We start from the raw sequence: 13,149 nt of genomic DNA, 5'->3' as shown, positions 1-13,149 counted from the left end.
TGCCAGTTTTCTTGGTGTGCGCCCAGCAGAGGCATAAGGACTTAACTGTGGACCACCCTCATTAGGTGATCAGATGACCAACGTCTTATAACGTCATAACCACAGAATATATCCATAGTTAATCGACATCAACCACTACCGATCTCCTTGTAGCGCCAACATGGTGACAGAAGAGACGCTAGTCAAATCTGCATCTTGCGGTGTTCCTTGGGTTCCTTAGGCCCCCTCGTTCTGCGCAGTTTCTTATCGAAATTCATTTCATTATTTCTTAAGTTGTTGCGAACCTCTACAGAAGCGTCCGTATTTTCGATAACAGCAAGATAGTTTTCATTTTGCAATAATTTTCTTCAAACCAGATAGTACTACTTACAGACTCCATGAAACCCAACTTAGGGCCGTAGAAAGTTTTTGTCCTGGTCCTGACCCTCAGGACGCTCAGAACCCTGATCGGTCCCGACTGAACTACTGAAACTGATATGTTTAAAGAACTCCGAGCAGGTCAAGGTGGGTGGCCTGACTGAACTACTGAAACCGGAATACTGAAGATGTAATGAAATTGAATATAGATGGAAGCAGAGCTGACTTTCTTATCCCACAAGAGATGGTATGGCATGGATGTAGTACAGGAAATTTTTTTATGGTCCAGGTGTTAAGAAATGGTTGATAAAATGTTTGTGAACACAAAAGTAGGTAGCATTGTGTCTTTAGATTGGCAGAGTTCAGCGGAAGGTGAAACAATATTGCAGCACTTCTACGATCCTCAAACAACAGGGAGGAAAGTTTTAGGTATAAGTTTCATATGACCAGAAATGGCAAAAGAAGATGTGTTGCATAATTATTTAGTGTTTCCATTACAGGACAAAAGTCATCGATGAACGGTGATTGGGTTTCAGTTCATTTAGTTCAGTTTGTGCCCTGATCAGAGTGTCATGATGCACAGTGGAGTGCACGTATCAGCAACTGGTTTTACAAAGTGCCAATGAAGAATGCTGTGGTATTTTTGTGATAACTGTAGGCGGAGTCTTGTCCAGGGAGGCCTGCCAAATCGCTAAAAGGCGAAGTTTTAAAGAGTTCTAAATGGCAGTAAGACAGAACTTCTTTGGAAAAGAGTCATTCTAAGAAAGCCTGGCTAATCCAGAAATTTCCAGTCATTTATGGTTTATTATGTTACAACTCTTTAATGAACCGTCACATCACAGCAAATAGTAAAACATCAAAGTCAGCGTTCAGCTGTGGCTTTGCTACATGTTTCGCCCACAATTGGCCATCATCAGGCAAATACATATCAACAAAAATCTACAATTTAACTGCAGTCATAAAATGGATATAACACTATTAATCGTACAAATTTAAAAATGCTTATGTAAAAAATACAAAAGTTCAGATTATATAAAAATTAAAAATTTGAAGTATTATAAAAAGTAAAATATTAATGATGTTTTCAAGAACATTGAATCACTCGTTGGATATACTTTGTGTGCGTTTCCATAGACAATAAGGAAAATCGATATTACTTTATATAGAATATTTTAAGAGAGGCCTATGGTGTAGCAATTAATGAATTGTGTAATGCTGCCTCGTCATTAAGAAGAATTGTCCATATTGCATGGAAAGCAAACAACGACAGCAGGATGCATGAAATTAAGTTTATTATGTTATTTGTAAGATTGTATTCTGAGCCAGATGAATTCAGTTCACATGCTGACATTCAGTTTCTTTAAGATTCATTCGAGTATTATCCTCCCATTGATGCCAAGATCTCCAAAGTGATTTCACTTAGGATTTTCTGAACAAAATTTTGTGTTCATTTCTCATTGTAACCGATCATTACCTACCAGTATCATTCTTAAATATTACCAACTATAATATAAATTTTAATTTTATTAACACTTTAGGACTTAGCACAATTTGTATACTAAATGTGACTTATATTCAGTTTTGCTATAATTATTCTGAGAATTAGCAAACAAGGAATATTTAGATAAAGACCACTGCAGCCTGAGACAATATTATGTTAGCCACCTTGGTATGTGTATCCGTTACTCTCCCCCCCCCCCAGTGTGGAAGGTTCTGGAAGCATTACATCATCCAAGAGTATATAAAGGCTGATTTTGGATGGTGTGACAGAGAGAGAGAGAAGAGTAGATAATATTATATTGTGTTGCATTGCAGAGTGGTGTAGTGCATTGTATTGTATAATAAATCTGTGTAATATTGTGTAGTGTTGGTGAAAATAAACCAAGTCAGTTATCTTCATGAGTAGAGTGTGCTCCAGGGACTTCTTTGGGAAGAACCTCTCGTTGAAGCAAGGCCTGTTAAGCCCGGAAGAGAATCTCGTGCTCACACCCTGAACATTGTTCCCTTTTCCTACCCTCACATCACTCCCGGTACTTTGAAGTGGTTCTAAGGCCATGTAGCACTCAACAACTATGACGGAGCAGAGGATGTGAAGAAACACTGTCACAAGTGGTGCCCAACATGAGACTACGTTAAAGTGAAGAAGAGTGTTCATGTCATCCTCCCTAATGAAGCTCCTGTCATGCCAATTTGTTGAACCTCCTGTTACTTCATCTCCCTTGTGTCAAAATATTGTCCCCACCCAGTTGTCAGGATACACAATACCCAAAGAGTGTTTGTCCTGTGGTGTGAGAGATAAATTATAGTTTTTGAATATTTTAATCTTTACATTTCTGGATACAAGACAGGACAAGGAAAGATTCTGAACTGAAAGTGTCGTGTCAAATCATTCTGTAAGTACTCAAAAAGACATACTTACACTTCTGCATACTAGCACAAGACTCTTAAAAATTCCTAATTTTTTAGAAACCATTTTATGTATTGAGATGTTATTTCAAAGCTTACATACAAACAAAACATCATGGTGCATGAATTCCTCTTGTATAAAAAAGATATGTTGAGAGATGTCCTTTACAAAATAAGTGGATTTTAAAATTTAGTTTCTGTTTCATGTGAACAGAAGAAATTGTACTTGATACATCTCCACTTTTGGTTTACAGAAATCTACTGTTCCTCTTGAATGATCAGAATATCGGTGCTTCGAGTTCTTTATATTGTTCCTATGAAACATATTCTCTCTTCAGAACCCTCTTAAGTCATGTCTCTAAAGCTGATTCAGCTGCACATGTCAGTGTTACAGATACAACTCTTTAATGAACCATCACAACAGATGATAAGAGACCAGTTTATTTCTGTGCATTACTATGTATGAAACTCGTAGTATTACAGGCCTCTCAGAATATGCTTTTTAACTTCTTGCCATAAGGAATACCAGTACAGCAGTCATGTAAATTTGTGAAACAGGAAACTCAGTGTCATTCGGTGTAAGGTTCTGAAGTTTTTATGATGATAGATCCTTGAAAACTTACTTTGTTCATGAGGTCATGGAAAATGGCAGGTGCTGAGAATGTGTTAGTATGGTGACAGTAATTAATGAATGATTGTAATATACCTTTGTATGGTGATATCCTATAAATTTGAAGGAAAGGGAGCACTTAGAAGAACTAGCCATAGATAGTGGGGGGACAATAATAAAATGTATTGTAAAGAAATATGGCAGGAGGATCTGGAATTAATTCATTTGGCTCATGACAGCCCAGTGGCAGGCTTTTGTGAACACAGTAATAAACCTCCAGCTTCCATAAAAGGAAATTTCATGGCTAGATGAACAACTGCTTGCTTCTCAAGAAAGCTGGCTGCATAGAGTTAGTTAATTGCATTATAGATACATCTGCTAGAAGTTTTCTTTTGCACATTATTACATTATTATTATTGTAATACTGCAATTGGGTGTTCACCAGGTGGCAGTAGAACTGACAGTGATACAGACAAGGAAAGTCTATAACACAAGGGAACAATACAAAACAAAATACATACAAAAAAACATGGTACACAGTGCAAATCCAAACATATAAAGTTGTAAAAGGGCATGTGCTTCTGCTCGTTTCACTGTACTCAAACAAGGACACTTCACATTACTTCACTTGACTCAAGCATGTTTGAACTTCATAGCCATATTTTGATGTTAGTACCAGTGGTACCTATCCAGTTTAATTCTTTGAAACCATAAAATGAACCACATGCTTTCAGTACTTGTTTTAAAATTTTTCATGCCATGTGTTACATCATTGACATGTCACTCTTTACAAGAACTTGAACCAAGATAAACAGATAATGATTTGAGAATCTTGGACCAATATAAGTCATTATCTGTTGACATAATCTTTACTTCTTCTGAAATAATATTCTTTTTTCAGGTATATTAGATAGACCTAGTCTACCTTCTAGCATTGAAGAAGTATCTTACAAGCTGCATATTACTGGAAGATCTGGTGTTGGAAAAACAGCTACAGTAGCACGTTTGTATGGTATCAAATGTCCTAGCACATATGTAGAGACAGCAGGCATACGAAAAAGTAATATATATTGGCCTGTTAAGATCTGGGACAAAATAATATTATTTAAACTACAATTCTGGGATGCTGGTGATAATAGCATCAAGAAATACAGCCATATTCTGCCGGTATGTTGTTAGGGGGTTTTGTGTTTGCAGAAGTTTCCTCTGTCTCATTCACATTGTTGCTTTCAGAAGGTTTTAATACACTCACTCCTCCCCTCTCTCTCTCATAGGTGCTAAACTTTCAAGAAAACAGTGCTCTGTTAACCTTTAAACACCAGCCTTTTGAAATAGTGATAGCTTGAGCTGGCCAGAGTTTATTTAAATGCCCGTTCCTGTCAGGGTACTTGCACTGTATTTGAAAATGCTGTATCTCATACAATTTTTATGATAAATGAATGCATTAACTTTGTTTTTATCAGCAAAGAACACAGTGTCACATATTATAATGTAAGATTTGAAAACATGTAGACAAGAAGTTATAAACTACTTTTTTTCTTTCTTTCTTTCTTGTAATTATGATTCATACAGTAAAAATAGTTTCCCACTTCTTCACATAGTAGTCGTGCATTATGAAATCACTCCTGCTTGTAACACTTGAAATATTTTTGCATTCCCTGGTGCCATAAACCAGCTGGAAGCAATAAAATCATTTGGTTCTCTGTTGGCAAATTTCAAGTCTTTGTAACACCCTTCAGATATCCCAGTCTGTTGACTAAAGGACAGAAAAGTGAAAACATTGCCTTTCTAGAAAGGCTACAGGGTATATGTGTTGTTTCCTAATTCAGTGCGAGGCCCTGCCATTGCAGCTACTAGATAATATTGCCCTTTGCATGGTTGTAAACAAACGTTTGTATCACAGCTGGGATACAGAGTGCATTCAGTTTTCTGTGAGGTCATAGTGAATTTGAATATTGTAGTTTCCTTTTATCATACAATGGTAATGAAACCTTGTTTGGAAGATTATGAAACTGAAAGGCAGTGCAAGATGTGTGGGACTGTGCTCTCTCAGGTGCTTCAAGGAGTACTACACAAATGCGAGATTCAGTTATATGACGCAGGGGTTGAAACCTGTATATACATCAAGCAGATAACAACAAAAATTTATATATTTAATTCTGCTATATTTAACAATAAATATTTAGGATTGTGCATATGCTTCTACTAGTGGAGGCTAAATGCCTGACTGCCCAAATTGGGGTACTTTGGCCATGACGACCATACTCACCACTGGACTGATCAGGACACTTTGGATGTTAAAGGTTAAATTAATCAAAGATTAACAAAACCTTATAAGAAATCCATCGTTACAGCTTTTATAATTATAATTCAGCAAACGCCTTTGGGACATCAAGGGGAAAGAATCATAATGCATGTCATAACCTAGTTTAACCTTATTGTTTGAACTGTCAGCAGTCACAGAAGTTACTTGTAGCTTAGAAACTACACTAACATCCAAAGTCTGTCACTGGATATGATTGTGAACCAGTTTCATCCATCTCCCATTCCTATGGTGATTTTTTTATGATACATCTTAATCTCTGATGATCTCCTCAGTCTTCCAAACGGCTGCTCCAACAGGTTACCCGAAAAATGTGTGTGTATTTATTGTTTTTCCATCCAAGCCACATGTTCAGCCCATAATAACCTCCTTGACATCACTACAGAAACAGCTTTTGTGACTTCTATGTCATAAATTTCCTCATTATGTAATACAATTTCCTTACTTCCTTTGGGCCACCTAGAACCAAATATTCTTCTGAGCACTTTGTTTTTGGACACTGATAACATTTACTTCTATCTCAGTGAGAAGCAGTGTTTCATACCCATGAGAAAAAGCTTAAGGCTAACGGGGATGTCCAGAAAATGTCCCGAACAGAAAGCTGTGGAAATAGTCACAGGATCAGGCAGCAATGCAGCCTCAACCTTTGCTGATAGCATACACATTTGCTGAAATTATGATTTAAAGTATACAGAGACAGAGAGAGTGTGCGTGTGTGCGCATGCATGAAATTTGAAATGAGAGAAAATTCTAAATCCAGAAACTTAAACTGGATTTCAATGTAACTCCATTGTATAGGATTTCTTTATGCAATTGATAGTTACACAGCTGTTTAATAAATTCACTTCTGTGAAAGTAAAGCCTACTACTGGACTCTGCTCTGAGCCAGTTCAATCCACTGTAACCTATTTCTCTTAAACCTTTAACAAAAATATTTTCCACTAAATTAAATTGTAATAAGCCTTACAGATGCATAACTTCTTATTCTTTCAGAGGAATTCAGTTTCAGTATTCTTGTAAAAAGCAAAAGCAAGAAACAGGAGATAGAAGTAGGACCTTCCAACACTTTCTCTGAACCAAATGGCATAATTCTACATCCCGTAACACATCACTGGTTTTAACATCTGTATATTTTTTATCCTAGGCTTGCAAAGATAAAGTTGATGCCATCATATATGTCTTCTCCTTCTTGGACAATAATAGCTTTGCAGAATTACCCCAGCACATGAGCAGGATGTCACAGATGGGAGAAAATCCAACTAACATTGTTATTGGAACAAGGTAAGATGTAATATAAATTTAATTTGAACTGTATATTATGTACCACTTTCCAATATGTAATGTTCATCATCTATAGGATTATAGTACTTGTATTGTCCAAGAAAAGTATACATTATTCTAAAATCAAATTTCAGCTATCTTCATTGGTTTCATCCTGTTGTGTTCCAGATATATATATATATATAAGAATTTGGTTAACCGTCAACACAACAAATATACTTTCTTTTAGTGTTTTACAAATCGACTTTTTATTCCTGCTACATGTTTCGGTCGTGCAAGACCATCATCAGGCAGTTATATATAGGTGAACTACTGATACGGATCCACACCAGTACGTGTCATATTATATACTAACAGATAAAATTTGCCTCTAGTTTATAAAGTGTTTAATATATTATGGAAATAATAAAAAATATTAAAAAAATATAATTAAAACTATTTAGCATGGGAGGTTAAGAAATATGTATACCAACTTAATACTAAGATTCCAATGCTACACTGTAGAATTAGGAATGTTATGTCATTTGTAGGTCTTTGTTGTAGAAGCTGTCTATGTAGTAAGCCTGGTCATGGAGCCCAGAGACAAGTTTCTATCTGCAAGAATGAGTATGATGTAAGGGTTGTAAACGTGTGGTATACTAGGTGTGCATATTTCACGATATGTATCATTATAGGAACATAAAATATGGTGTATATCAACTACATCAAACCAATGCACAGGTAGAAAACACCAAACATATATATGCCCATACAAAATGCATACACCATATTTTATGACCATATAATGATACATATCGTGAAATAAAAAGTTGAATTGTAAAACATTAAAAGTGAGTATATTTGTTGTGTTGACAGTTAACCTAATTCATATATATATATCAAATTTCAGCATATGGATATAGATTATTATTTGTTCATTTTTTATGTTATCAAATACTCTGTACAACCCAATAAAACAAAAGATGTTTGACTGGCACATAGTTCCTACAGTTTTGCTCTGACTCCTCAACATTATAACATGAAAGCTGATACACTCAGATAAATTCATAAAGTTCCCAGAATGACTGGAGCACCACCATTCATATGCATGAAACAACTGATAACTCTGACCATAACCTGTACATACCACTTCATTCCAAACAGCTCAGGTGAAGTTTAGTAGTGTTATAACAATTTGCATGATTGTGTGGTTTTGTCATGTTGTGATATGACATCCGTAAAGAAGCAGAGCTTACAAAATGTGTCAGATTGGAGAAACAGATTTAGAGACCCACAGAATATTGTGTGAAGCTTACAGCAATGTGGCTTTGAGTAGAAAGACAACCTGTAAATGGCACAAATGTATCAAAAGTGGAAGAACTTTAGCAGATGATGATGATGGGCTGATCTTCAGCTTTGCAAAACAATTGTTTGATTGCTTGAGCATAAGATATTACTCATGCATGTCACTGACTTACTGTACAGGAAGCAGAAGAAGAGACTGTAATGTCCATTCACTCATATCATGCAATTTTAACAGATGATGTAGGGATACCCTGATTCTCGGCAAAATTTGTGCCAAAGCTCTTGACTGACGATCAGAGAATTCAGCACATTCCAGTACTCAAAGATTGCCTGCATTGAGCAAATGATGAAGTTTTTGTAAAATATCACCAGAGATGAGATTTGGGTTTATGGGTATGATGGAACAAGACAACAATCACTGCTGTGGAAGAGTCCTGATACACATAACCCCCAAAAATCCCACCACAAGTGCATGCAAAAATGAAAACAAATGTTTATTTTTTTTTATTGATTCCCACATAGTTCATCATGAGTTCATTCCAACAGGCCAGGGAGTTAATGAAGCTTATTATCTGGAAGGTCTGAGGTGTGTGATGGGTGCAGTATGGAGAAGGATCGAGAATATGGTACCTCCATCACAACAGTGCAGGAGCTCACACAGTGTTGTTGATTCGAGCGTTCTTGGCAAAGCATTTGACTCCTGTCCTTCCACAGCCTCCATCTTCACCTGATCTAACCAATCCAGACCCTTTTCTGTTCCCTACAACAAAAATTACCCTGAAGGAAAGATGATTTCGAACAGCAAAGGACACTTATTATGAATATGATGGATGAACTTTTGGCTTGCCCTTCAAGTAACATAACAGACTTGATCATTTGTAATGGTTTAATGTATTACGTCATCTGTTTTATTGAGAATTCTGGAATGGCATTTTACTCCAGGAGTAACTACTAAGTAGGTCACAAAGGGACAAATTTCTCTTAAAACTTATTGTTTTTATTTTTTCTCTGAATGATGTAGCCAGTATGTGAAGCTCACCTCTCACCTGATCCAGCGCAGAGGCATAAATGCATAGAGCTTTCTTCCAGATCCTCACCAAGCAGGGTGGTGGTGTGGTAATACTCACAGGAGCTCCTCTGTTCAAGTCTCAACTGGGAACCAAACTATCCTGTCTTTTTTTTTTTTTTCTCCACCAGTCCCCCAGACAAATTCCGGAATAGTCCTCAATTTGGCCTCGACTGCTTGCTTCCAGTCTTTTCCAATTCACTATTCACCAATTATCCTACCATTTGACACTGTGTATTTTAAATACTGACATCACTGTAAAATAAGCCACAGAAAACATACACATCCCCTATACATCTCTATGGCATGGTGCTTGGGCACAGTGGAACCTTTACTGGTTTTTTTTATTTTTTTTATAGATATAACCCAGGGAACATACTTGAAGTTTCCACTGCAGATATTAAGGAGTTTGAACTTAAGTGGCAAGTTCCTGTGCTCAAGATTGATAACACATGGTCAGGAAGCAGAAGTAACTGTGACAGTGAGGTGCACGAAGTTGCTCCGTTGCTTAACATTATATGTGAGCAGCTGTGGATACGGGACCAAGAGTACCTACTAAAACAAGGGCTTGCAAGATAATAGTTGACTGTACAGCCACCTGTGGCTGTTGAGGACACAAAGGATTTTCAAAATTCCATTTCATTCACATTCACCATACCCCAGCCTGTCACGAATCTTCAAATCAGGATATACAGGGTAAGTCCTAATTACATACCTTAAACATAAGCATCATGTTCTATACTTAGAGGCAAACAGAAATGTCTGCAATCACTTCGTAACCAGGATATCGCAACATTGCATTCCTTTCATGAAACATGATTCCAGTAAATGTTTGGGTGGGAATAATTGGCTATCTTTGAGGTTCTTATAAGCTACTACTGTTGATTATCAGTTGCCCCCTATATACAGTTTCTATCTGAACCCTTATCACAGCTGTTGGACAATATACCATTGCCGTGGCAATGTGGCAGACTGTGAGTACTGTATGGTCAGGTTCCTGTGCATTCTTGTGATGTCATACAGCATTTAGACAGTCACTACCCAGGTCAGTGGATTGGATGAAATGCACCAGCTGTCTGGCCTTCACTATCACCCCATCTCACTCATGCCACCATCTGAAGATCATCATTTATGCCCAACAGCATAACACACCGGACAAGCTGTGGAATACCATTCAAGCCGCTGGGATGAAATACACAACATGTCTGACATCTTTCAGTGGACGAGGAACTTTGGCACAGCAGGGCAGAGTTCTTATCTACAACTACACATACTTTGGCTACTTTTCTTTCCTCATGCTTTCTGTTGCCGTATCTCACTACTGAAGTGGTTGTAACCATATATTTGTATGACCATTTCTGCTTGCATAGAATTGTAGAAAACGATGTTTATATTTAAGGTATGTAATTAAGACCCTCCATGTATATCACAAGTTTTGCCATCTGTAATCTTATTTCCATAGTGGTGTTGAAAGAAGACCATTACTTCTGAAGATAAATTGATAATATTGTATACTTAGAAGATTGAATAAGGAATATGAAAGTAAATAATTTAAATGTAAACTGAGCTGATTATGAAATACATTGCCACTGGATCCTATCCTGATCAAGTGTAATCCAGCCCATACTCTTGCACCATGTTTTAAGATACTTCTTAATATTATCCTCACATCCATATCTAGGTTGCCCAAGTGTTATCTTCTCCCTGAAGTTTAACTACCAAAATGTTGTATATATTCCTTGATTACACCTTTGCATGCTTCATGTCTTGACATATCTCGTCCCTGGCTTAAATTACAGTATATGGTAAACAATTTTCTCCTGTTGCCAGTGCTTCAGAGAATATGTTTTCAATTAGCCTGGGAATTGCCTAATGTTCCATACTGGTTTGATTTCATTTTTAAAACGTTATTACTTTCATAAATGTCCACCAGAAACAGCTGAAATACTGGACGAATTTGATGAAACTGAATATTATAGAGGTACTGAATTTTTCAAGCTATTTTGATTTGGTTTAATGTGGTCCATTTTAAGAACCACTTTATGTAAGGACCTAAATTAATTTTGAAATGCCACCTATAAGAATATACTTTACCCATTCCTGTTCTCGTCAACACTTCACACAGAAAGATTCTAGATCCACCAAGCCTCATGTCCAGTTTCTACAAAGTAATTTCATCTCTTCCCAAGTTCTGAGAATGTGTGGGGACATTCCCTCATTCTCCTTATGCATTATATACCACCAGTTTGGCTTGTGTAATTTATGGACCCCTACTTCTAGGCAAGATTTCTGAAGGGGAGAAAAGTACCATAGTTTAGCCATAAATTTATATTTAAATATTAATATAAATAAATAATGGTGTAATTTATGCTTTTTAATACTGCCTGCCCCAAATTTAGATATATCAATTCAGACAGATGTGTGAAGGCTTTCAAAGTAATACAAGTGTTTACATGTGCTCAATTCATCAAAGCTGAAAGCACACACTACAGAGGAACAATAAGCATGATCCTCACGCCTTTTGCTGCTGACAAGGGCACTGTAGATGTTATCCCTCTAAGGGACTGCCAAATTACAGTTAAAATAAACATTCCATTCTCAGTGGCTGGCAGATCTTTTGGCTGCCTTAAATGTTGGATGTGTGTAGCTCAAAAAATTTGACCATCAGCTGGTACAGTTTACTTTAATAATACTCTGTCATCACCACCACCACTGGCAAAACAGTCCATTTGGGCCATAGCAATCCTTAGAAGATTCTGCCAGATTTTTCTATTCCATCGTGAATTAGACCATCTGGTTTTCACTTCTTTGGATTTCACAATAGTAATTTTTTTTACAGAGCAAGGTAGTCAGCTTTGCATTCAAAACTGAATGTAAGAAATTATGTCTGAAAAAAAAATATGTTGATCAAATGATAGTTGCTAACTTATCATTTTAGTTGTTAAAGTCAGCTTACATTTCTGTTTATGTGGTTTAACAAAAATATTACACTTTCACTGTAAAGACAGATAAAACAACTTCAATGACATCTTCAGTGTCATGCTGTAAGTATAAACTATTGAAGTAAACAAGCATAAACATTAAAACAATTTGTATGACAAAAAATATGAGGAACACCATAAGATTATTGTACTGTCACTACTGATTCACCCTACTCGTATGCATAAAGAATTGATGAATACCCTGTCCACCCAGCCCAGATCCAAAATGCTTAAGAGACGTGTAACCAAACAACAGTAGGAGCAAAGATACCTCATAAGTAGAAATGTAAGATATAAACCACACTGAACCAGAAAAAATGGAGGTCCTGCAGAAAAGCAAAGAAACTAAATACCCCTAAATTAATCCTAGACAGCTTGTACTCAAATCAACTCCTCCAACAAGCTAACAAAAATGACGAGAAGTAAAAGGGGAGACAACCCATACAAAAAGTATGGAAAATAACCCATCTTAACATTTTACCTCCAAAAACAGGGATGACCATTGAACCAAAAGAAGAAAGTTAAAATCCCTGGAAAAGAACATAATAAAGCAGACAAAAGGAATAACAAGGCAAAGAAAAGAAAAACCTGACCAAATTAACATAACTGAAAGAAACCATCTCCAGAATAAGGTCCTTAGAGTAAAATCCATCGATGAAAGGCGTCCCACATGGAAAAACTAGAAACACCTAAACAAACAAAGTAAAGGGTATCTGAAATGACAAATGAATGTCTTGAGAATCAGTTATTGTATGAATAATCACACCAGCACACATGAAAAGTAGGCCCTTAAAACAAAGCATGCGTCAAGGACAAAGGAAAAAGATACCAATATGGACTG

At 36.5% G+C, this 13,149-nt stretch overlaps 1 protein-coding gene across 2 annotated transcripts; it reads left to right on the top strand.

Moving 5' to 3' along the window:
• The first annotated feature begins 168 nt into the window (after positions 1-168).
• Positions 169-12,610, top strand: LOC111863618 (ciliogenesis and planar polarity effector 2). 2 transcript variants are annotated; one of them, XM_023850105.2, is made up of 4 exons: positions 169-504; positions 4,275-4,540; positions 6,841-6,977; positions 9,687-12,610. In XM_023850105.2, exons 1-4 carry the CDS (start codon positions 477-479, stop codon positions 9,904-9,906), a joined length of 651 nt encoding a protein of 216 aa, XP_023705873.1. In that variant the 5' UTR covers positions 169-476; the 3' UTR covers positions 9,907-12,610. The 2 variants fall into 2 exon arrangements, with proteins under 2 accessions (XP_023705873.1, XP_023705872.1); XM_023850104.2 differs by lacking the exon at positions 169-504 and adding an exon at positions 617-786.
• The last annotated feature ends 539 nt before the right edge of the window (positions 12,611-13,149 follow it).

Source organism: Cryptotermes secundus, unplaced genomic scaffold (assembly GCF_002891405.2).
Source record: "Cryptotermes secundus unplaced genomic scaffold, Csec_1.0 scaffold99, whole genome shotgun sequence".
In the NCBI taxonomy this organism is placed as follows: domain Eukaryota; kingdom Metazoa; phylum Arthropoda; class Insecta; order Blattodea; family Kalotermitidae; genus Cryptotermes; species Cryptotermes secundus.
The sequence above is the reverse complement of the archived record's forward strand: the minus strand, read 5'-3'. Positions and strand labels throughout refer to the sequence as shown.